This window comes from Leiobunum rupestre, chromosome 1, assembly GCF_980474605.1.
Source record: "Leiobunum rupestre chromosome 1, qqLeiRupe1.1.hap1, whole genome shotgun sequence".
In the NCBI taxonomy this organism is placed as follows: Eukaryota; Metazoa; Arthropoda; class Arachnida; order Opiliones; family Sclerosomatidae; genus Leiobunum; species Leiobunum rupestre.
The window spans coordinates 23,420,191-23,447,099 of NC_143384.1; the positions used below are offsets into that span (position 1 = coordinate 23,420,191).

General features: G+C 31.2%; 3 protein-coding genes across 3 annotated transcripts; all 3 read left to right on the forward strand.

The window, feature by feature from the left end:
• Nucleotides 1–222: 222 nt before the first annotated feature.
• Nucleotides 223–4,184, forward strand: LOC149961882 (uncharacterized). The gene is made up of 6 exons (XM_090162084.1): nt 223–313; nt 386–453; nt 1,799–1,906; nt 2,176–2,211; nt 2,302–2,328; nt 4,099–4,184. Exons 1-6 carry the CDS (start codon nt 223–225, stop codon nt 4,120–4,122), a joined length of 354 nt encoding a protein of 117 aa, XP_090018210.1. The 3' UTR covers nt 4,123–4,184.
• A 3,333-nt stretch (nt 4,185–7,517) lies between these two features.
• Nucleotides 7,518–11,194, forward strand: LOC149961883 (uncharacterized). The gene is made up of 6 exons (XM_090170861.1): nt 7,518–7,618; nt 9,100–9,167; nt 10,749–10,859; nt 10,926–10,961; nt 11,045–11,071; nt 11,137–11,194. Exons 1-6 carry the CDS (start codon nt 7,531–7,533, stop codon nt 11,155–11,157), a joined length of 351 nt encoding a protein of 116 aa, XP_090026987.1. The 5' UTR covers nt 7,518–7,530; the 3' UTR covers nt 11,158–11,194.
• Nucleotides 11,195–13,651: 2,457 nt separating this feature from the next.
• Nucleotides 13,652–18,369, forward strand: LOC149961884 (uncharacterized). Its single transcript, XM_090170930.1, has 6 exons — nt 13,652–13,726; nt 16,557–16,624; nt 17,142–17,252; nt 17,319–17,354; nt 17,436–17,462; nt 18,296–18,369. Exons 1-6 carry the CDS (start codon nt 13,666–13,668, stop codon nt 18,314–18,316), a joined length of 324 nt encoding a protein of 107 aa, XP_090027056.1. The 5' UTR covers nt 13,652–13,665; the 3' UTR covers nt 18,317–18,369.
• The last annotated feature ends 8,540 nt before the right edge of the window (nt 18,370–26,909 follow it).

Sequence of the window (26,909 nt, forward strand, 5' to 3'; positions counted from 1 at the left end):
ACGTAAACTTTACCCTTATCCTAGCTTTGAATTAATGTCCTGGTAACTATAACTTTAATATTGTAATATTTTCCTCCTTATAACCTAAAATTATCCAATTAATCTGCTATGTTATTAAATAAGCGATTGTTTCGGATAGTATATAAGCAAGAAATTGAAACTTTAAACAGTTAAATTTTCTTTAAAGTTTATCATCGTTTTTCGCAAGAAATATTTGTAAAGATGAGTCATTTGTTGAGTATTTTTTCCATTTGTTTGGTTATTGCAATCGCGAATGCGGCTGATATGGAAGAAGCTAGGCAGTGGTTTTGCGGTATGTATGTCTTAGACTTATTTCCAAATAATTTAATCATCGTAATTACGTAATCAACAATAAAATGTGTAGGGAAAGCCCAGAAATCTAACCTGGCGCAAAAAAGTGTGGATTGCATGATGCAGCATTTCAATGATGAGGTATTTAAATTTAATATTTAATCTTGATAAAAGAAAGAATGTGGTCTAAGAGACGAGCTAGTTTTAAATCAAATTTGGCTTGGAAATGAGAAATAATTCAAGTCTAGGAGACGTGGGACAGAATAGGCGCTTAAATAAAACCTCTTCAAGGAAATGGCTAAGAAGTAATATATCCGAGAGCCAGGACTTGCAATTTACTGCTGGTTGAAATAATGGAAACTTTTCACCTGTTAACAGAACGTCGGTTATAATTCGTTCATGTTTTTGCTAAGCCTAAATATGTCAAAAAAGGCACCTTGGTTAAAAGGAAAAACTTGTTGCATATCGTGCAGGTGAAAAGTTACCATTATTTCAACAAGTACTATATAAACAGTAGCTTTCAGGTCCTGGTTCTCGGAAATATTACTTCTTGGTGATTTCCTTGAAGATGTTTTATTGAAGCGCAGTGGCGTAGCTAGGGGGGGGCGGCCCACACCGGGTGCCACCCGTTTGGGGCCGTTTTGGGGGTGACAACCGACCGTGAAAAATATAAAAACTTACACAAACTAGAAAAGTTCGAAAAAACTTTTTTACGCGTTTTGACTAGTAAGTAGCACACCATGATATCCGCACCGGGTGCCACCCATGCTAGCTACGCCACTGTCTCTATCATATCTATTGACCCTTTAACTGAAACTATAAGCAGGGCCGTGCTTAGGGGGTGGAGAGCCGGGCGGTCGCCCAGGGCCTTTAAAATTTTACCATAGGGATGTATATACCGGAGGGCCGCTACAATCAGTTTCGCCCATGCATTTCGCCCGGGGCCGCGAGACCTCTAAGCACGGCACTGACTATAAGTGGCAATTTGGCCGCTAGGTTGGTACTTTAAAGGATCACAGAATCATACAAAAAAATTTCGGTCCAAATTTATTTATTAATGGTGGTATAGACATGGGAGACGGGAAATATTTCAAAGACTCATGTCTTGGAGACTAGTAAAATTCAATGCGGTCTAGGCATAGGAGACTGAAATATTTCAAATAGTTCTAGGTGTAGAAGATGGGAAATATTTCAAAGAGGTCTAGGTCTAGGAAACGTGGGAATGAATTCGTTGTGATATAGGCATAAAGACAGGAAATATTTCAAAGAGGTCTAGGTCTAGGTCTAGGAAACGTGGGAATGAATTCGTTGTGATATAGGCATAAAGACAGGAAATATTTCAAAGAGGTCTAGGTCTAGGATAAACGCTAAAGTTAATTCAGAGGGGTCTAAAATGAACAAGTTTTCAAATGGGTCTATGGACCAGGAGATACGGAACCTTTTAAAGGGTCTAGTAAAACCAAAATTAAAAAAGCTACTTTTTTAGAGCAAAGCTGCTTGGCAAATGTGCAAAGTAGAGGCTAACAACAACCAAGAACTTGAAAATGCCGATTTTCTCATGAAAATGTGTATGGACGAATCTATATCACGCATGGTACGATTACATTTCAGAGAAGGCGGGTTTTCACCAGGGAAAAACTCGACGATGGCGAGCATCGACACAAAACAAATTGTATAAGGCCTAACGAATCGCCTAACGATGATATTTGCCGTCAAAGCAAAAGAAATTGCATTAGGCCTAACTAAGTTTTTGTTTTGTGTCCACGCTCGCCGTCGTGGTGCTCTTGTCCGAGTGAGAATCAGCCATAATTTTCAGTGAATTTGCTAGTCGAATACTAATTTTATCCCCGCTATTTAAATCAGGCCGTGAACTGTTTTCTCAAAAGCGGAAAATTTCCCGTAAGTGGACTATCTTTTTCATTTTAATTTAATCTAAGATAATGTAGATAACGTTGAGTATAACCCTTTTGTTTAACACATTTTTTGCAGACTGTGGAAACTATAAAATCCTATGGGGTGAGTGTTAACATAAATATATATTATATCTATTTAGAGAACTGTTACTCGCTTCAAACATGTAGCTTCGAAGGCTCCCATTGCATTTAAAAAAATTCGTTTCGGCAGATAAATTTGTTCTGGAAAAACGCGAAAATAATAAAATAATAAAAAAAATCAATAGCCCTAAGTAGTGTAATCAAGGATATATTTCATAGATATAAGAAATGTATACAAAGGTCTAGATAAATTTCGGGGCGTCAAGCCTAACATAAAATACGGAATTGACGAATTTTGAAATGACGTTTTAGCGCGCGACACTACAGGTACAGTCCTGATCAAAAGTTTCTGGCCGTTTTTGTTTGGCAGTCAATTTGTTTCTATTTTAGGTAGAGAACCGAGTGAGGGCTTCACGGAAAGAATACCCTCACGAAAATATTATGCCGGTTACGATAATGCGCTACCACTAGTAGAGCACAACCCATACCGGAAATAGTAAAACCCCTCCGAAATGGTGTCACGAAAAAATTAGTATAATTTGTCGTGTTTATAATTATAATTTATTAAATAAATGGTCTCGCGCGATATTATGTCAAATATTAGTACTTTCACGTTTGCTTTTGTTTCACTTGAAAACCAAATTAGGGTTAATTTTCGTGTTTTACGTCGTCACTATTTCTTCAATAACTTTTCAACCACAATTCCGATTAGAAAAGTGAACCCGGATTTGGTTTTTAAATAGGATAACGCGTCGAACGAGCGTAAACACGACAAATTATACTAATTTTTTCGTGACGCCATTTCGGGGGGTTTTACTATTTCCGGTATGGGTTGTGCCCTACTAGTGGTAGCGCATTATCGTACCCGGCATAATATTTTCGTGAGGGTATTCTTTCCGTGAAGCCCTCACTCGGCTCTCTACCTAAAATAGAAACAAATTGACTCCCAAACAAAAACGGCCAGAAACTTTTGATCAGGACTGTACATGTCTTGGGCACACAGCCTTCTTTGCGTGCTTTTTTTACCATAACATGTAGAGGTATTTTCACGCGCAAAATGAATTTTAAAAGCCGTCAATTGACACCTAGCAGACACCGAGGAAGGCACGTGACCAAGAGCGCGAGCTCTCCTAGCATTTTAGTACTAAGTGCTTGACCTTTCCGCCGGCCGTAGTCTTTAGACACCATCTGTTGGTGACTTTTAGTATAATTTTTAAGCAGGAGACAATGGCTCTCGCGACGATAGCACGAGCTTTCTTACCGATAGATAGCGCCTTATAAGGATAGCCTGCAGAAATTACGCGTTTCTGGCTTTCTGCTAGCTGTCACCATGGAGCACCTCCCTATTCACTCCCTTTGAAATATTTTATCTAGACCTTTCTATACGTTTCCTATATCTATGGATAATGTCTACGGGCTTCGAGTCTACGAAATATAGCGCCATCTGCCTTAATATTACTGAACTATTTATGTAAAGAAATAGCAGAGGACTTTTAAATTTTTAAGTTCTTCGGTTGAAACGTTCAGCGGTTGTCCAAAGATAATTTTGAACGAGCAGACAGCTTTCATATATTCAATTTAAAACTCGGTCAGTAGGCGGCGATACTTATGACCAAAATTTTAAATACGCACGAAGTCTATGTTGAGACCAGCCGGGCCATTATGGTCGAATTTACCCTCGGCAGTTTCTAGATGAACTTATCTCTTAATGAATATCTTATATACTTTTAGTATTAAATATTTATCAATCTAAGTTTGTATTCTCAACTAATTAAAAATTTAAAAATTTCAGGAGTGCGTCCTCAAAATCCAATAAAACATTTAAAATAAAATTAATTTTTGTTGTTAAATTTGTTATGTTCTAAATATATTATAAAATAAAGGCAAGTTTTAAAAAAAAACTGAATTATTTATTATACTGATTTGAGGAATATCAAAGAGAAAAAGTCGGGAGTGGTGCTGTAAGACAATTTTAAAGCGTTACTGAAGTCTCAAAAAATGGGATATTTTTTCGCTCCTCTAGTTGGGAATTTTGTGGCTTCGTGGACCAAGAATCTAAAAGGGGACTCACTGTTCCCGATATTTTGGCACAGTAGGCGTGATCTAAATTGGAAGGCTTTTTGAGGTACGCTAGCCGCTTTGAAGCGCCTCAAGAATTCTGATCAACTATCACTACGAGAGGCTTAGTCGGGGCTTAGGTGACATAACGTGCGATAAAGTTACGTTAGGCTTGGTTCATTAAATTTAGTTTAGAAATTAAATGGATTCCAGTGAATTTGGTTAAAAGCCCTCAGCCATACGCGGCTTACCGGTTATTTTTACTTAACACCATGGTTAATTACATTACTTAAACTTTTAAAGAACCCATTTCAAAACTAAAAGATCTAAAACTTTCTAAGACTCATCATTTAACCGACAACAACGGCGCCATTTTGTCAAAATTGAACGTGAACGATCCAGCTTCTCTACAAAACTACGCCGGAAATCGACTTCAGCGACGACAAGTTTGTCCACATTGAACTAATACCAGTATTAACGCGTAATTTTTAAAGCCTGAACAGCGAGTCCCCTTAGATTATTGGTCCATGGTGGTTTTGACTTCACGCTTAAGTAGCCATCTACACTACCGTGCAAAGCACAAAAGCATTAACGACCAAATTTTCGATTTACAGATTTTGGTTTTATTTTACCTTATGTTATACGTTAAATTCAATTTTGAACTAATTTTTGAATTTAAAATTTTTGTTCTTAGAGAAATGACTTGTTGCAAAACGCATTATTTTAGATTTTTACATTATTTTCAAACCAAAAACGCATTAATGTGTTTATTTTCTTTAAAAGTCAAATCAAGACGCAATTTTTAGCGTTTTAAGACATAAACAGTCCAACATATACGTGCTAAAAAGTATTTTTTATGATATTTCTGAAATATCGTTTGGCCTGTAAATTGTTTAGTGCCAGAATATAATTTGAGTTGAAAAATCCAAGTCTACTATATAAACTTGAAAGAAGTAAGTTGGGGTATCTTAAGGCAAAGAAAGTTTGAATTTCGCGGGTTTTCTCCATATTTTGGTTTTGGTCGTTAATGCTTTTGTGCTTTGCACGGCAGTGCGTAACATTCGTGAAAACGAACATTTGTCAAGAAAAACACAAAAATAGTTTTTTAATATGAATTTAATTAATTTAATTTTTATTTATCTAAGATAATTTAATTTATTTCAATATAGATTTAACTAAGTTAAATTAATTTTTTTCAATATTGATTTAAATAAGTTAAATTAATTTTTTTCAGTATAGATTTAACTAATTTAAATAAATTTAACATTGATTTATCTAAGTGAATTTAATATTGATTTAACTAACAATTGTAAGTTAAAATAATTTAATATTGATTTATCTAACAATTGTAAGTTAATTTAATTTAATATTGATATAACTTAGTTAATTTAATTTAATATTGATATAACTTAGGTAATTTAATTTAATATTGATAAAACTTAGTTATTTTAATTTAATATTGATATAACTTAGGTAATTTAATTTCATATTGATATAACTTAGTTAATTTAAATTCATATTGATATAACTTAGTTAATTTAATTTAATGTTGATATAACTTAGTTAATTTAATTTAATATTGATTTAACTAAGTCAAATAAATTTAATATGGATATAACTAAGTTAATTTAATATTATTTGAAATCTTAATCTATAATAATTTAATTTTTAATTTTAATTTAATACTAACCGATTTATTAATTTTAATTTAATAATAATTGAATTTAATTTTAATTTAATAATAATTGAATTTAATTTTAATTTAATAATAATTGAATTTAATTTTAATTTAATAATAATTGAATTCTTAATTTTAATTTAATAATAATTGAATTTAATTTTAATTTAATAATAATTGAATTCTTAATTTTAATTTAATAATAATTGAATTCTTAATTTTAATTTAATAATAATTGAATTCCTAATTTTAATTTGATATTTATTGAATTCTCATTTTTTTAATAATAATTTAAATGTTAATTTAAATATAGAATTAATTGAATTCTTAATTTAAATATAGAATTAATTGAATTCTTAATTTAAATATAGAATTAATTGAATTCTTAATTTAAATATAGAATTAATTGAATTCTTAATTTAAATATAGAATTAATTGAATTCTTAATTTAAATATAGAATTAATTGAATTCTTAATTTAAATATAGAATTAATTGAATTCTTAATTTAAATATAGAATTAATTGACTTCTTAATTTAAATATAGAATTAATTGAATTCTTAATTTAAATATAGAATTAATTGAATTCTTAATTTAAATATAGAATTAATTGAATTCTTAATTTAAATATAGAATTAATTGAATTCTTAATTTAAATATAGAATTAATTTCATTCTTAATTTTAATTCAGAATGGAATTCTTAATTTTAATTCATAATTGAATTCTACATTTCAATTTAATTCAGAATTGAGTTCTACATTTTAATTTAATTCAGAATTGAGTTCTACATTTTAATTTAATTCAGAATTGAGTTCTACATTTTAATTTAATTCAGAATTGAGTTCTACCTTTTAATTTAATATTAATTGAGTTCTAAATATTTACAAAGCTCAATATACTACCCGGTTGCGAGTCCAAGTCGGAGCTGATGTGAGAGAATGTCCGAAAACTGGCATTAAAAGAATAGAAAGTGTTATTACGATACTTTTGCTTTCACTGCATGTCAGAATTTAAGTAATTAATTGTGACCTAGACATAGCGAATAAAGAAAACCGAACTAAATTTCTGATGTAAAAAATAACCCACTTTACGGATTAGAATGTAAACTATAAAATCAAATGTTTAAACAGCCCAAAACACGATCCGAGAACTTTTAACACCTATTATTTCCGTCTGGGTAAAAAGCATTTTATCTAATCTTATATTGACCGATCTACTTAAGAATATAAATATCAAAAAACTACAAAGATAGAAATGTTATTTCAGTTGTAAATTACAAGTTGTGACAAAGGAAAAGTTACAAAATAGGTACGTAAGAGTCGTACAAATCAAAATTATACGGAAACAGACGTGTCCTTATCTTCAAGAGTAGAAGCGAATTTTTACAACTGAACAAATGTCTAGACATTTTTGGGTATAAATATTCTGGTTTTCGAAAGAATTTACCTATAACTTACTTTCAATAAGTTGTTGAAATTCTCTACCAATATGAAAAGTTTAATTGTATTAGCGGTATTTTCAATTGCCGTCGCCGTAAATGCCGCTTTGGATTCTGAGGAATTTAAACTAATTTGTGGCAAGTACACCATTGCGCCATTTGTTACCCTCAGTCAGGGTTGGCAAGTTTAAAACAAAATGTTTAAAACAAGTGTTTAATACACGTTTAAAACAAATATTTTAAACAAACACCAATTTGTTTTAAACGTTTTAAACTATCTGTTTTAAACATGTTTTTTATAAGGTAAATTTTCATTGTTTTTTTGTAAGATTTTGGTTATTCAATATGAGGGAAAAGGCAGAAAAAACCATTCCAAGGCTCTAAGAAAGGTAAATTGTATTGATAACGGCTAGTTGGATCTTAAGATTCTTTGAAAAGAGCGACTGAATGGGCTCGATATGATTTCATAAATTTCCTACCAGTGCAAAAATCCTACGAACGCATTGAATTTTATCTTTTTGTCTAAATAGAATGTATATAGCTGCCAATATACATTTATTTGGCACCCTACCTATGCACGAGATAAAAGTAGGGTTGCTGTTTAGTCGGGCTGTGCCAGTACAAGAAACACGGCCGGTCTGGACAAATCGGGTTAAAACCAACTAGGCGGCACTCCTAGATAAAAATTAAGGGATTTCGGTAGATTTTTTTGAAATTTTATGATGTGATGGAAGTTTTAAGATTATAGAGGTATCTAAGTGCTTATTTTTTATAACATTGTTTATTTGTGATGATTTATGACTGCAGACGTGCACATTTCAATAAACCAAACCTAAAAACAATGTGTGGATAACTAGCTATTTTCCCTTTTCTTAGTACTATGCGACCGAAAATTCCAGGATGATAGCTATATTAAAAACCCTACTACAGGTTAATTAGGTAGTATTTGCATGGAGCATCGAAAACCCTAAGGCCGTCAATGGTTGGTCAACAACGCTTAGCGAAATTCTTGGCTCGTTTAAATAAGCGTGTACTCTTTGGTTCTTCGCCCTGTGAGTTTATTTATAATACCATAAGTGGCATAATTACCCTAAGTGTGCCAATAGGAGCCTTTCACACAGAAAATCTTCAATTAGAGCTTATTCTAAACAGACCAAAGAAACGTAGGACTAGCGAATTCCGTTCAAGTACCCTATATGGTATTTTTAATGCTCTCGCCGCAGACGCCGCTTCGCAAACACATTACGTAAATTTCGTCACTGGAAAAATGACGTCATTTACGTCACTTTCGTTAAACAAGGTATCATTGAAAAATTCATCTTATTGACACACTTAGGGTAAATATGCCACTTATGATAATACGTTTATTGATACGTAATATTTCTTTAAATGAGTTTACTCGTGAGTCTGATTCATAAGTATAATGAATTGTTTAAAACGTGTTTTAAACAAAGTTTTTTATTGTTTATTTTGTGTTTTTTATGGTTTGATTTAAAAACAGTTAAAAACAATGAAACTTGTTTAAAACAATAAAAAACATTGTTTTTGTTCTTCTTGAAAAAAACAAGGATTTTGCCAACCCTGCCCTCAGTTTGTACTAATTTTGTTCGTTTTATCAGATAATACAAAAACGATTGAATCCACCGAAAAAGTACTGAAATGTTTCGACATGGAAAACAAACCCGAGGTATTACTAAGTTTGATATCAGCTAGGAGCAACAAACACTAGGAGAACGCAGCTAGCCTTTAAACACGCTAACGCCGGGTTGTGTACAAATTTCATTGGACGAACCTTTACGCTGAACGTTTTACAGAAAGGGGGAAGACAATTTCCGAATTTTTCCCTTCCGACGGCAGCAGGCGCTAAAGCATCTAACCAATGAAAAATGTACACAAGAAGATACACGACTTTAAACGGGTTGCGTTCTCCTTGTGTTTGATGCTCCTAGATATCAGTATGAAACTACTAAATTAGCGGTATTATGCTAGTAATTTAACTATGGATTTGGGGGTAGTATGGTAGATACTACTACAAAATTTAAAGCCGTTATATAAAACCACGTTATGAATCTTTTTTATAAAAGTCGTAAAACAGTACGAATCCGGAATCCCACTATTCAAGTCGTAAAACGGTACGAATCCGGAATCGCACTATTCAAGTCGTAAAACGGTACGAATCCGGAATCCCACTATTCAAGTCGTAAAACGGTACGAATCCGGAATCCCACTATTCAAGTCGTAAAACGGTACGAATCCGGAATCCCACTATTCAAGTCGTAAAACGGTACGAATCCGGAATCCCACTATTCAAGCCGTAAAACGGTACGAATCCGGAATCCCACTATTCAAGCCGTAAAACGGTACGAATCCGGAATCCCACTATTCAAGTCGTAAAACGGTACGAATCCGGAATCCCATTATTCAAGTCGTAAAACGGTACGAATCCGGAATCCCATTATTCAAGTCGTAAAACGGTACGAATCCGGAATCCCACTATTCAAGTCGTAAAACGGTACGAATCCGGAATCCCACTATTCAAGCCGTAAAACGGTACGAATCCGGAATCCCACTATTCAAGTCGTAAAACGGTACGAATCCGGAATCCCACTATTCAAGCCGTAAAACGGTACGAATCCGGAATCCCACTATTCAAGCCGTAAAACGGTACGAATCCGGAATCCCACTATTCAAGTCGTAAAACGGTACGAATCCGGAATCCCACTATTCAAGTCGTAAAACGGTACGAATCCGGAATCCCACTATTCAAGTCGTAAAACGGTACGAATCCGGAATCCCACTATTCAAGTCGTTAAACGGTACGAATCCCATTATTCAAGTCGTAAAACGGTATGAAACCCACTATTCAAGTCGTAAAACGGTACGAATCCCACTATTCAAGTCGCAAAACGGTATGAATACCACTATTCAAGTCGTAAAACGGTAGAAATCCCACTATTGATATTGTAAAACGCTACGAATTCCACTATTCAAGTCGTAAAACGGTATGAATCCCCCTATTCAAGTCGTAAAACGGTACGAATCCCACTATTCATAATGTAAAACGCTACGAATTCCACTATTCAAGTCGTAAATCGGTAAAAATCCCACTATTCAAGTCGTAAAACGGTACGAATCAAACTATTCTAGTAAACGGTACGAATGTTGCTGGAAATTGTAACTAATAGTTTTTACAGCACCGTTACAGCATAATAGAAACAGTAGAATAGAAACGAATATTAAATAACACCTTAAAATCAACTAAAAATAGGACATGAAAGCTTGGAAGAAATGCAAATTGGAAGCGAACGGCGGGAACGAATTACAATCCTGCGCCACCTTCCTGATGGCACTTTGCAAGGACGAACCGCTGCGAGAAAAAGTACACTAAAAATTTGCAATTACTGAAAAAAACATGAGTTTAATATTATCATTGAAAATCTTATAGTTCGATCAATGCGCCAACAAAGAATTCAAGCCAATCGTAAGTTTAACTGACTTTAATTCTATAATAAATTTTTTTAAATGAAATAGTAATTTTAATAATTTCATTAATTTATCACACAGAGTGAATCGGATATGAAGAAAGTTAAGGTATTATGACATAAATTTATATATTTAAATGATTTGAAATTGGGAAAGCTTTTCCTTACGTACAGGATTGCTTGCAAGCCATTTAAGATGTTAGGAAGAAATGCGGTAAACAATATATTGTGTTCAAAATTGTTAAGAAATAAAAAGATATAAATATTTAAATTTCTTGTTTCGCCTAAAAATGAGCGATTTTGTGTGAAACGGTGATTTCAAAATAAAGATTTTCTAGTTATAAACACTACTACAATAAGTTGGCTCCTACCTTAACACCAGTCATACTCCATCAGAAATTTATACACAAATCCAATAAAAAACCAAATCCATAAATTTTTAAAAATAATTTTTTTTTAAATCCACATTTTTTAAAATTCATTTTTTTTTAAAATACACATTTTTTAAAATCCACATTTTTTGAAAAATCCACATTTTTTTTAAATCCACATTTTATTTAAAATCCCCATTTTTTAAAAATCCACATTTGTTTTAAAAAATCCACAAATAGTCTTAGTCGATATCTACGCCGCACAAGTCTCGCAAATTTGCGGCGTTTTTCGCGGGAAATCTCGGATGACCAGGGTTGGCAAAAAATCGGATTTTTTCGGAAAAAATCAAAAAATCCGATTTATACGATAATTATCGGATTTTTTGATAATTATCCGATCATTTGATAATAATCCGATTATTTGGATAATTATCGGATTATTTGGATAAATATCTGATTTTTTTGATAATTATGAATATTTGGAATTTAAGTTGAAAAATTTTACGATGATTCCGATGAATTAACAACATTGCCTTTTCAAGTTTAAAATTTGAGAAAATTCATTTTGGATAGTTGTAAACATTACATAAATGCGAGCATAAATGTCATAAATACTTAATACTGCTGTATATTGCTTTCAAAATTATTAAATTTAACTTTAAAAACTGTTTTCAGATATTTTAATTTAATTCGATAATTATCATGATTTTTTCATCGGATAAATATCGATAATTATCATGATAATTATCATTGATAATTATCCATCGATAATTATCGACCAGCCCTGCGGATGACGTGATCACCGGCCATATTTTCAGAGTGGAACGTCCCAAACGTACATCAACATGCAAAAAGATTTTCGGAAAATGTGTCTGGCAGCACTTCTCTCTGAAAATATGGCAGTCGGTTAATGCGATGGCCAAGTGATTTGTATTTTAAAAATTAGGAAAATGAGGTGTAAAAATTTTGTCTAATTTAACTACTAAGGTGTTTTAATTTTCTAACCACCTCGAAGACATTTTTGTACATGCTTCGTTTTTCCTAATTAAAATTAACGGTCTTATTACCATTTGTATTACCATAAGTCTATAATATTATTCCATAAGTTTGTCACTTTACGGATTATTTTAATGAGAGTTATTAATGGAGAAGCGTCATCACAAGAAGAAAATCTCCCCCTAGCGACGCGCTGTCAATGGCTACGTGTGACGCGTTAGCGAGCGGACGCAAAACTGCGTCGAAGCCGGTAATGCAGTCTGTCTTGTGGATAGCTCTCAGTGAAGAATAGGAAGTGTCAGCCTTACTATATTATACACTTATGGTATTACTTATTAATAAAGGAATTTCACACTCTTTTTTAATGAGCTTCCCAAATTCAATTTTGATGGTTCACTGTAACTACTTCAAAAGTTACGAATCGAAACCTTAAGCCTACGTTAACCAAGATAAAGTTCAAAATCGAATCAAATCGGTACCAGTAGTTCTTTTCCATTAATCGGTACAAATCGACAATTTACACACGAAACGAATAATTGGCAAAAATCAGTAATTTAGACGCAAAAATATTAACCGTGAAACAATCGGGTCAAATCAGCATCGATGGGATTCTCGATTCAGTGGTAAAAACTGGAAATATAAACTGGAAAAGAATAGTCGTTAAATCCAATAAGAAATACAAAATCATGAATTTATTAAAAATCCACAAATGGATGAAAAAATCCTGATTCGTGAATTTTTTAATAATCCACAAATTCATTAATTTTTTAAAGCTACAGTTGAAATTTGGAAAATTTCGTACATCCAGACTATAATCCATGTCACAAAATGAACCGACCCCACTAATTCTTTAATTAATTTTTCTAATTAAACTGAATTTAATGGAATCGAATTGCAAAATTCCGTACATGGTTTTCGGAAATTTTTCGACCCCTCGCCCTGATATCAGAATGCCTCGTAGAAGTTCAAAACTCTTTAAAGCAAAAAAGACGTAATTCGTGTTACATTGTTTTTCCTGTTCAGGAGTGCGGTATTTGAGGACTTGACATAACAATTGACGACCAAAAACGTCTTTGTGCCGATTTTACACGTTTATTTTATAAATTTGAGTGACAATATCTGTTTAAACAGATACTTTTAAATATAAACTATTCAATAAAAATAAATACGACGACGAAAACTTTTAACACAATGCAGTCTAGTTTACTCAGGTTTTTCTTCAAAGGTATCGAGGATTATGAAAATTCACGAGATAAATGACAAATAAAAACCAGGCACAACTTAGAAATAGTTTTACATTAAAACGAAATTTACCGTGAAAATGAAGTGCTTCGCTATGATTGTTCTGGGTTTGGCTTGCGTCACCGCCCAGAGTGAAGAGGATTTGAAAGTTTGCGGTAAGACCCAAATTATATTTCAAACTTAGCTGTATTATTTATTTCACACGTCAATTTAATTCATGCACTTTTGCTTAAAATCTAATTAATTTATTCTACCAGTAATTAAATTTATTTATTTATTCTACCATTAATTTAATTAATTTATTTTTCAACCAATAATTTAATTTATTTATTTTTATTCTACTAATAATTTCATCTATTCTACTAATAATTTCATTTATTCCATTAATATTCTCATTTATTCTACTAATATTCTCATTTATTCTACTAATATTCTCATTTATTCTACTAATAATTTCATCTATTCTACTACTAATTTCATCTATTCTACTAATAATTTTCATTTATTCCTCTCATATTCTCATTTATTCTACTAATAATTTCATTAATTCTACGTCTCTCACGCGAATGTCAATCGCGTCAAGCGGACGTAATATTTAGGGAGCCAATAATGCGCCGCCTAGAATTGATTGAATTTTAAAGAGGAGGGCCAGGTTCTTATCCCAAAGCTGCAATGGGAGCGATGGTAAAAATCGACGGAATATAAACATTCTCTCTATATATAAATAGATCAATTCTTGATTCTACTAATAATTTAATTTATTCTACTAATAATTTAATTTATTCTACTAATAATTTAATTTATTCTACTAATAATTTAATTTATTCTACTAATAATTTAATTTATTCTACTAATAATTTAATTTATTCTACTAATAATTTAATTTATTCTACTAATAATTTAATTTATTCTACTAATAATTTAATTTATTCTACTAATAATTTAATTTATTCTACTAATAATTTAATTTATTCTACTAATAATTTAATTTATTCTACTAATAATTTAATTTATTCTACTAATAATTTAATTTATTCTACTAATAATTTAATTTATTCTACTAATAATTTAATTTATTCTACTAATAATTTAATTTATTCTACTAATAATTTAATTTATTCTACTAATAATTTAATTTATTCTACTAATAATTTAATTTATTCTACTAATAATTTAATTTATTCTACTAATAATTTAATTTATTCTACTAATAATTTAATTTATTCTACTAATAATTTAATTTATTCTACTAATAATTTAATTTATTCTACTAATAATTTAATTTATTCTACTAATAATTTAATTTATTCTACTAATAATTTAATTTATTCTACTAATAATTTAATTTATTCTACTAATAATTTAATTTATTCTACTAATAATTTAATTTATTCTACTAATAATTTAATTTATTCTACTAATAATTTAATTTATTCTACTAATAATTTAATTTATTCTACTAATAATTTAATTTATTCTACTAATAATTTAATTTATTCTACTAATAATTTAATTTATTCTACTAATAATTTAATTTATTCTACTAATAATTTAATTTATTCTACTAATAATTTAATTTATTCTACTAATAATTTAATTTATTCTACTAATAATTTAATTTATTCTACTAATAATTTAATTTATTCTACTAATAATTTAATTTATTCTACTAATAATTTAATTTATTCTACTAATAATTTAATTTATTCTACTAATAATTTAATTTATTCTACTAATAATTTAATTTATTCTACTAATAATTTAATTTATTCTACTAATAATTTAATTTATTCTACTAATAATTTAATTTATTCTACTAATAATTTAATTTATTCTACTAATAATTTAATTTATTCTACTAATAATTTAATTTATTCTACTAATAATTTAATTTATTCTACTAATAATTTAATTTATTCTACTAATAATTTAATTTATTCTACTAATAATTTAATTTATTCTACTAATAATTTAATTTATTCTACTAATAATTTAATTTATTCTACTAATAATTTAATTTATTCTACTAATAATTTAATTTATTCTACTAATAATTTAATTTATTCTACTAATAATTTAATTTATTCTACTAATAATTTAATTTATTCTACTAATAATTTAATTTATTCTACTAATAATTTAATTTATTCTACTAATAATTTAATTTATTCTACTAATAATTTAATTTATTCTACTAATAATTTAATTTATTCTACTAATAATTTAATTTATTCTACTAATAATTTAATTTATTCTACTAATAATTTAATTTATTCTACTAATAATTTAATTTATTCTACTAATAATTTAATTTATTCTACTAATAATTTAATTTATTCTACTAATAATTTAATATACTTTTGTCAATAACTTAATATACTTCTGTCAATAACTTAATATACTTCTGTCAATAATTTAAGATTCTTCTGTCAATAATTTAATAAATATACTTCTGTCAAAAATTTAATAAATATACTTCTGCTAATAATTTAATATTATTATTACTATTAGTTTATTTCGTTTATTTCTGCTAATAATTTATTTCATTTACTTACATTAATAATTTATTTCATTTACTTACATTAATAATTTATTTCATTTACTTACATTAATAATTTAATTAATTTCCAGCTGCTTAAATTTCATTAATTTACTTCTATTAATAATTTAATTAATTCACTTTTGCTAATAATCTAATTAGTTTAGTTCTGGAAATAATCTAATTAATTTACGTCTTCAAATAAAAATTTAATATTATTCTGCTAATAATTTTATTAATTGACTTCTGGTAATATTTAAATTAATTTACTTCTACTAATAATAAAATTAATTTACTTCTGCTAATAATAAAATTAATTTACTTCTGCTAATAATAAAATTAATTTACTTCTGCTAATAATAAAATTAATTTACTTCTGCTAATAATAAAATTAATTTACTTCTGCTAATAATCTAATAAAAACCATAAATTTACATATTTTACAGAAAAAGTTAAAAATAAAGAAAGTGCTAACAAAGTATTGACCTGCTTCAAAATGGTAGAGGGATCTAACGTAAGTGACAGCAAAAGTTTATAATGAATCTCTTACTGAATAAGTACCTTTATTGTTGAGTTTTATAAATAGTCCTTATAACACGTTACCCAATTCAAAATATAGTCCGGCGCTTAGGTCGCCATCTACATTCGCGAAACCGACCATTTGGTGAGAAAAGCACCGTAACATTATATTAATAGTAATTTAATTAAACTAATTCAATATTAATTTAATTTATTTTTAATGCTTAATTTAAAATTAATTTTAAAATTACGCTTTTAAGTTTATCCTCCAGCGCTGCAATAGATAGGGGGCTCCATATTCCTAGAACAGACAGCGACGAAACGAAGCGAAAAGCCTTCAATATATTATCTCTCAATACCCTGCGAGCCACTTTTCAGATATTTAAGCTATTCAAGGGTCGATCAATCTTTCGAAATGGTGTCAACAAAAGACGAAATTAATCCCTTTATCAGAGTATTATTCTGGCGCCATCTATGAGACGCCGGACTTAAAAGATCCAATTTTAACGCAGAAACTGGGACCATGGAATAAATGCAAGCAAGAAGCGTGCAGTGCCTCAGCTAGTATTGCGAATGACGAATTTCTGATGAAAATGTGTGCAGAAAAGGCATTATTTAAGCAGGTAATTTTATTTTACACTAATTAAATTATATAAATTATAGTAATATTAATAATTCAATATTTCAAGTTTGGACAATGCGCAGAGAAAAACTTTGAGCCCATCGTGAGTTATTTTCAAAGCTTGATAGCTTTAATTTGAGAATATGCAAATAAGAATAATAATTTGAATTCTTTCTTTTCACAGACCGCCGAAGAGAACAAAGAAAGATGGGTAAATATTAAATTAAATTTAGAATTAATTTAATTTAATTTAAAAATAATAAGCTAATTATTTAACTTAATAAAGACTTTATTTCATTAATTAACTTAATAAATATTTTAATCATAAATTTAATTAATTAATATAATTTAATTAATGACTATTTCCTATTTTATATTAATTATCTTAAAAATAAATAATTTCAATTTAATTAATTAATTTAATTAATTAATTTAATTAATTAATTTAATTAATTAAATTAATTTAATTAATTAGTTTAATTTAATTATATTAATTTAATTTAATTTAATTATTTTATTTTATTTTATTTTATTTTATTTTATTTTATTTTATTTTATTTTATTAATTAATTTAATTAATTACTTAATTAAATTAAAATTATTTATTTTGAAAATAATTAATTTAAAAATAGGAAATAGTAATTATCTTAAAAATGAATAATTTTAATAAATATATTTTAGTGAATGAACTTAATAAATAAATAAATATAATTTAAGTATTTAGTGATTTAATGAACCTAATATATTTTAATTTAATTAACATGATAAATAAATAAATTTACTTGAATTTAATAGTTAATAAATAAATAAATTTAGCAAATTAATTCAATTAATTAATTTTGATTTTCTCAAATTAATATTTTTGAATTTAATTAACATGATAAATAAATTAATTTAACTGAATTAATTAGTTATTAAATTAATAAACTTGATAAATAAATTGAATTGAATTTATTAGTTAATAAATAAATAAATTTAGTTAACTAATTCAATTCATTAATTTTGATTTTCACAAATAATTAACGAGTTTAATTTTAATTGCAGGATTGTATGGGGAAAATTTAACATTGCATTCTGTGAAAACATTTTGAAAATAAACGATTGGTTTATGTATTAAAACTTTACTTTCATTCAATATTTACTTTTTCATATTTTTAAGTCATGAAACATGTGGTAAATAACTAATCGCGAATTCAAGGTGAAATAAGTGAAATAATCGGAAGTTAATGGTGCAAAATTTCGAAATTAAACCGCGTATTGATATTAACTTACGACGTTAGCATCTTTATATTTTTAAACATTTTAATACTTTTTCGTTGTTAAACCTGCGATGGTACATGCCTCAAGTGCATAACATATCAGCAGTATAGGTAGGTGAATATACTTATGTAGTAAGATGGCTTATACACTTCTGGGGCAACGCCTATTCCTTAAAATATCTAAATAATGCAAATTAAAACAAATAAATCATAATTTCCCAGCTGCTAGTTTCCAAATACGCAATCTAGATGGCGCCATGCTGTCTACAACTCTTAAATTTCCAGGCAAAGGATTTATGTATTGAAGCATGGACGAAGAATCTAAGTGGACTCACGGTAGACGTGGCCTAAATTGGAAGGCTTACTGAAGTACATCAGCCGCTTTGAAGCGCCTCAAGAATTCTGTTCAACTATCACTACAAGAACCTTAGTCGACAGTACGTGCGAGGAAATTAGGTAAAGCCTGGTTCATGAAATGCTTTAAGTTTAGAAATGAAATAGAATCCAGTGAATGCGGCTTACTGGTTATTTCTCAGCTATATGCGGAATAAGGTGGCTTACTGGTTATTTTTATTAACACAATGGTTAATTACCATTAATTAAGCTTTTAAAGAACCAATTTCCTAAAAAAAAATTGTCAAAAACTTACTAAGCCTAATCATTTAACCAACCACGACGGCGCCATTTGGTCAAAATTGAACGTGAACGCTCCAGCTTCTCTACGAAACTACGCCGGAAACAGTGCCGCATTTATTGAAGGTGGGGCCTATGTAAGGAAGGCATAACTCCCAAAGCTGAGCTTATGTCACGAGAATAATGATTTTTCAAATAATAAAGCAACAAGCCTGATATATTTTTATCTTAAGCAGCGTTCAAACTATGTGAAAATATGACGCTTGCGTCGATCGTGTCGGTTCTTTCGATTTCTTACACCGTTCAGAGACTTTAAATTTTCGCGCGTGTCGTTTACATTTTTTCATTTCGTGGCGCTCAAAACGTTCATAGCAGACAATTAGCCTTATGCCTCATCAGCGCTGACTCTAGGTAGTGGCGACCTTTAGAACCATCGAAATACTATAACCAATCAGAGGTGGTTAAAAAATTGAAATAATTTTTTATCCACCTCTGATTGGTTATAGTATTTCGATGGTTCTAAAGGTGAGGCATAAGGCTAATTGTCTGCTATGAAATTTTGAGCTTTAAACCGAGACGCCATCTAGGCAGTCCGCAACGAAATGAAAAAAATGTAAACGACACGCGCGAAAATTTAAAGTCTCTGTTGAGAAGTCTGAACGATGTAAGAAATCGAAAGAACCGACACGATCGACGCAAACGCAATATTTTCACATAGTCTGAACGCTGCTTTACACAGAATCAGTGAAAAATCCATTGATTTCATCAGTGAGTGAAATGTTCACTGCAAAACCAGTGAAACAGTAAAAGTTCACTGATTTTTCACGAGACAAAAATGTTTATTGCCGTTGGTGGGGGACCATAAGCCTGTGATTTTCCTATTCCCAGTATTAACCACAAGTGCTGACCTATTTCTGAATGAATGTTACGAGCGAAATACAAGTTGGGAGGGGAGAAGGGAAAGTATGCCTTGGGGAGGGAAGGAAGTTAAAACCAACAAATAACGCCTCGTAGTGAGGAACGGAGGAACTAACAAGGAGATGACCCGAGGTGATAATCACCGATTTTGTTCAAACTCGGGTATAGTGTACACCTCCATGTACCTTAAAAAACCTGCAAGGGAAAAGTTGCGACGGGCTTTCATTTTGCCATGGCAACCGAAAACGTTTTTGACAACAGGATTTGGGGTTTTCCTTTGAAAATACATGGGAATCTGAAGGATTTTAAGGGTCCCCCCTGTGAAACCTTTTAAAAAATGAAAAATTCTGAAAATTTCAAAACCGTTAAAAATACATTTAAATTGATTTTACAAATTAAATTTTATCAAGTTTAAATGCAATTTGGTCAATTAAAATCCTTCAGATTCCCATGTTATTTTCAATGGGAATAATTCCAAATCATGTTGTCAAAAACGTTTTCGGTTGCCATGGTCAAAGTTAGTGTATTTTTTTATTTTTCGTCGTTCTGTGGAGATGCCATCTACCTACGATATAATACCATAGACTAAAAAATGATCCAGAAAGTCGACAATAAATAGTCTTTTATGTGGTCGATCTCGAGTCGAGCATTCATTAAACCTTTAGCATACGAAAGTACAGGGATTGTCACACTTTTGGTAATTATGTCACTTTTGTATTAACGCATACTTTTTAAGCCTGAACAGTGAGTCCCTTTTAATTCTTGGTCCATGATTGAAGTCAACGGTTAAGCCAAAAGATATTCAATCTGGTGTAGAGCGATCTCAGGACACATTAAAAGAACGGGCTTTAGATGATTGGGACGGTTGTCGAGGTTTGTCACCGCTCGCTGAGAAGGAGCCACTTTTGAAATTTAGGTCAAACTCAACAAATTTCGGAAATTTCGGCTCAAACTCGGCGGGATAATATTTAATTGACACGAACGGCGCTAGAGGGCGGAATTTTAAGTGAGCCGCTAAACGGAAATATGCCAAAAACACGTCCAGGCATTATGCAAATTGCTCGGAAAGTTACAAAAAAAGGGGTCGTTCGTAAATTACAATCTGATTAGTTTTTAAATGGTAAAATAACAGATTTGTAGGCTTAATTATAAATAAAATTATTTAAACATGTATGGTTAATAATTAAGAGGGTCGTAGTATTTGCAGGGTTTAAAATGATTTGCTGATATAAAATGCTATGCTATTGCTACAAGTAACGTTTGACACAAATTGTTAAACTATGGCTATGCTATTATAAAAAGGGATGACATAAAATGCTAAACTGTGCTATGCTCTCAAAGGAAAATGCCCGGAATGCTTAACTGTACTCTGCTCCCACAAAAAAATAAAATGCCCGGAATACTAAACTGTGCTATACTCTCAAAGAATAAATTATCCGGAATGCTAAACTGGGCTATGTTCTCAAAAATAAAATTCCCGGAATTCTAAACTGTGCTATGCTCTCAAAAAATAAAATTCCCGGAATGCTTAACTGTACTCTGTTCTCAAAAATAAAATGCCCGGAATGCTAAACTGTGCTATGTTCTCAAAAATAAATTTCCCGGAATGCTAAACTTTGCTGTTCTCAGAAATAAAATGCCCGGAATGCTAAACTGTACCCTGCTCTTAGAAACGAGATGGATAGAAACACTTAACTATGCGATGCTGGAAGAAATTTGAAGGGCTTAAATGCTATCTTTGCTAAGCTTTTTTGAAATACTAAGATTTGCTATTTAAAACTATGAGCTTGAAATTTAAAATTTTGTTCTAATAAAACTTTGCTTAATGGAAAAGATGATTAGCCTTTAAGTTAACATAGAGCCACCTAGCGGACTACGCTAGAAATCTTTAAGCTAAGCAGATTCTTTGTCCTTTAAATCGCATATCGTCTGCTTAGTAGATTTTAATTCCGTAGGTAAGTGGACTTACCATGCCAATGTTAATACAAAAGTAATAGAAATACTGCGTAGCATTTCGCTCGTAGGGTAATTTATTTTTAAATTGAAAAAAATTATAGGTTAGATTGATACTATAATAGTGGAAACCATTTTCATATATTGGTATTTAAAAAACTGTCTAACACTTTGACACTATCGAAAGTCGTGTAGAAGTATTCAATGATAGCACCAATAGCTGGTTTTTAAACATGATTAGAACACCTTGAAAGAGAACCAAGAAAATTAGGTGTACTTAAAGGGGAACGGTCAAGCTTTAACCAGTTAGATAGCCCTATAGCTTATTAAAAACTAAAATTTATGGTGAAAGCCGGATCAAAAAATATAGAGTGGTTAATTTTTAATAAAATAAAGAAATTTCGGGAATTCGAAAAGCGCGCGTCCGCCGCGACACCATCCTGGTGAGAAGTCGGTGACACAGAAAAACAACGTAAAAGCGCGCGCTGCTGAAGACGCAAAAAATTTGTTTTGCACGCGCGGCGCGTTCCAGTTATAAGAGACTTAAGCCTAAATTGCGCTATTTTAAAAGTTAGGATATTTCGCAAATCGTTCATACGGGGTTAGGGGCGCTGGTGGCAGCCCCTAAGATGGCGGCGAAAATTCAAACCCGAACACCTGGCGATTTTTTTCGTTTCAACTTTTTGGGCCAAAAGCTATTTTTAAAAGACAAAAAAAGGTACGTGTTAGTATATTGAACGTCTTGTTAATCGTTTCATACGGAAATAAGGCCATATTTGGAAAAGCTTAATAGAAATATGTCAAATTTAGACCCTTAACACTGATAAGAACTTATAATTTAAATTGTTCATTTAACGATATAAATTTAGATCTGACCGCACTGCTGACACCCTAATGAGGTCAAATGGGTAAAAACGCCTTTGGCTGTTGGATCATTTGGGATGGTTTTGTTTACATCCTCATATAGACTCCATGTCCATGCGGCCACCGCGGCGAGGGGTCCGACACTCGTCTAAAATGCGTACGAAATTTGAAAATCTTCAAATCTTGACGTCCAGATTTGAAGATTTGACCGAAATTTCCTAAATTTGCAGAATTTCCAAATTTTATATGTGATTTGCAAATTTCAATGAGATTTGATAGGGATTTGAAAATTTGGATGAGATTTGATAGGAATTTGGAAATTTTAACGAGATTTGATAAGGATTTGGAAATTTTTATGAGGTTTGATGGGGATTTTCAAATTTTCATGAGATTTGATCGTGATCGCCATTTTAATATTTCGAAAATCTATAGCTCTTTCGAGCTCGGTTTACATTTCTCTCATTATCTCATAGCGATTCAAGGGGCTTCAAACCGTTTTCGTCAAAGTCTCTAGTGTTAACGCGGCTCAAGTCGTATTCACACTAGAGACTTTGAGAACCGTTTTCGATCGTTTTGAGAAATCAAAATTAATTTTGAAAAGTATAATTTCATTTTTCAACGATCACTCAAATGGCTCAAAAAAATCAAGTTGACCATTCCAAAACGGTCGAAAACGGTTCTCAAAGGCTAGTGTGAACCGCGTTAATTATCTTCAAACCGTTTCAATTGCTTCGAAATCGTTTTCGTGACGTAACACCGTACTTCCAAAGTGGTCCAAAACCGTTTCGAAATCGATTCCAACGTGTGACCAAAGCTTATGAGAAACGCAAATTCTGATTGTAATTAGGAAACTTACTGCAGTTAGCTATTTAAATTTTAAATTTAATTAATTTTAAAGCAACGAAGCGAGAGTATTTCTTTAAGGGATATCTAAGCTTTTGAATTTCCAAAGGTGTGTTAAGAGGCCAATTTTATTGAATTTACTTAACTAATCAATCTAAAAGTGGATATTACTCGGTTTATTATGACTAAAGGGTAGTACATCAACATTTCGATATTACCAACATGTCCGGGATTTTACCGAAATATTCAGGTAGTATTTTTTCGATGGACAAGAGTGTAACAGTACCTTTAAATTTTTAAATTTGACGAAATATCTTTAATTCTGGATCGAGCGAGAAACAACAAGACGTACGATGGTCAGAATACACACAATCCTTCTAATGTGTTCAGTTTGTTTGAGCTATTCACAGCAACCTGCAACCGATATATATCCACGGTCACACATAAATGTATTTACACTTATTTGTTAGTTCTAGTCATACTTTGAAAACATCGAAGATTCCTTCGATCAGTGTCACTCTTATTTTTTACTTCTAATCCCACTTATTTGTTACTACTAGTCAGCCGTTGAGTGTCACACTTATTACTTCTGGACGGTATGTTCCCATTTAACCCAATTTTACCTTCTCCCAAAGTTATCAGTTCTCCCAAAAACATGGTGTCCCATTTGTCCCAATTCCATTTCTCCGAACCGGAGTTCATTTAACCCAAAAATATGTATTCCCATTTTTCCCAACGATCAAGTTTCCCAAAAAAATTGATTCCCATTTCTCCCAACGATCAATATTCCCAAAAATATGGATTCCCCTTTCTCCCAATCATTATTTGGAATCGGTAAACAAAGTAAGTTTACCGTTTTGTGAATATGTGAATTGACTTGGCGTTAGGTTAGGTTAGGTTAGGTTAGGTTAGGTTAGATTAGGTTAGGATCCAAAACCAGAGAAGAATTCCTCGAAGCGATAAAATGGGGATTCGATGTAAAATGAAATGGGCAAAAATTGATATACTTGCATATTAAAATAAAACTTAGATTCATGTTTATACCAAGTGTAATTTTGGGACAAATGGGATTTGGAATAACTATTTTGGGACAAATGGGATTTGGGATAACTATTTTGGGACAAATGGGATTTGGGATAACTATTTTGGGATAAATGGGATTTGGGATAACTATTTTGGGACAAATGGGATTGGGACAAATGGGATTGGGACAAATAGGATTGGGAGAAATGGGATTGGGAGAAATGGGAATTGGGAGAAATGGGATTGGGAGAAATTGGAATTGGGATAACTATTTTGAGCGAAATGGGGTAAACCTTCTGGACATACGCCGAAAACTAGGTCGATCAGTGTCATACTTAATTGTTACTTCTGGTCATACGTTGAAAGCGCGGCGCACTCTGAACGGCCTTGAAAAACGCTAGAGGGAAACGGGCGCGTAGACCTCTATAAACACGCGGATTTACAATATTGGAAATTGTGGGGGTCCGTATACGCTGAAAAAAAACTTTACTTAGAATTAAAATTAAGGAACGTATTTGCAACTCTAGGTTATATGTAAACAACAGCTATTCAAAAATATAAATTTCATGGATATCGGACTTAAATTAAGGAACTGTATGTAGATTTTTAGGCCAAAATATTAAACCACGTAAATTGGCGTCCCGTAAATTACCCTGAAAACTCTACTTAAATTTAATATTTACTGATATAACTGAAGTTGTAGGTCCGCTGAATCCTAACCTATACAATAATATTTTTTTAACGTTATCGGACTTAATTGTAAAAAAAATATCTACCACATAAAGCGAAATAGTAAATTGGGAAAATGCCCAACTTCTAGGGCTCCGATTTGAAAACTTTATAAACGGCTATCAATGGCGATGTATGTGTACATTCGAACGAGATATCATTGACTCTTCTAGTCCTAACCGTTGGAAGAGATATGCACGACACGGCGGCATCGACATCGGCTACACTGTACGTGAGGGTAATACACATAAATCCTTAGGATTGTGTGTAAAAACGAGCGAACAACTGAGACAAAAACCAAAACGGGGCAAAATTCAACGTCGATGTATAGGTGGGTGAAGTAGAACTACGATTTATACAAAAACAATGTTAGACTAAGTTGAGCGCTCGAGGTTGATGGTAGAAATCCCATTTGTTTTACAAATTTATAGTATGTGAACGATCACTCGGCAAACGCTATGGTAGATCCGAGGGCCGACCCTATAAAGCTCGGATATTGCCTTGGATATATTAGCGAGGGCGAAGATAATTTCGCGGCGATTTTTGTAAATTTGTAAATTTTGAAGATTTCTTAAATTTCTCGTAGAAATTTATGAATTTTCTCAAGATTTGCTAAAATTTTAATTCCAATTTACAAATTTTTGTAAGATTTCATAAAAATTTGCGGAAAACCATCAAATTTCATAAGATTTATTAAATTTGAGAAATTTGTCGGAATCCTTAAAAAATTTAAAAATTTACCAAAACATTTGAGAAATTTGAGAAATTTGAAAATATTTTCTAAAATTTAATCAGAAATTTGAAATTTGGAAATTTTCAAATCACTGGCGTGTACGAAATTTGAAAGAGTGTCGGACCCCTCGCACCGCGGAGACATTTCAAACAGACTTCGTGACATCTAGGAGCAACAATGCAGCTAGCCTTTAAACTAAGGCAGTGTTGTGGTCAAATTTCATTGGACGAGCCTTTGCGCTGAACGTTTCACGGAAAGGGAGAAGACAATTTCCGAATTTTCCCCTTCCGACGGCAGCAGCTAGCAGGCGCTAAAGCGTCTAACCAATGAAAAACATACGCAAGAAAATGCACGCCTTATGTGTAGTGTGACACATTTTGACCTATATTTACGATTTCAATGACTGATTTCAATCGACCATATTCCTATTTACGCCTACCGGCGAAAAGGGCGAAACACATCGGGGGACAATGGAGTTTTTGCTCAGGCCTAATGTGTTCAGAGGGCTCTGACCGATTATTGAGTAGGCTTTAAACCTAGATTGTAAAAATGGCGGCGTAGTTACACTCGACGTTTGTTTTGACAGTTTTTTCGACTGCTTCCATTACGAATTTTTGTCGTACGATAAAGATAAGTTATTTATTTTATTCTTTTATACTTGCACTTTACTTGGAATAAGATTCTAGAGTAAAATTTGATTTCT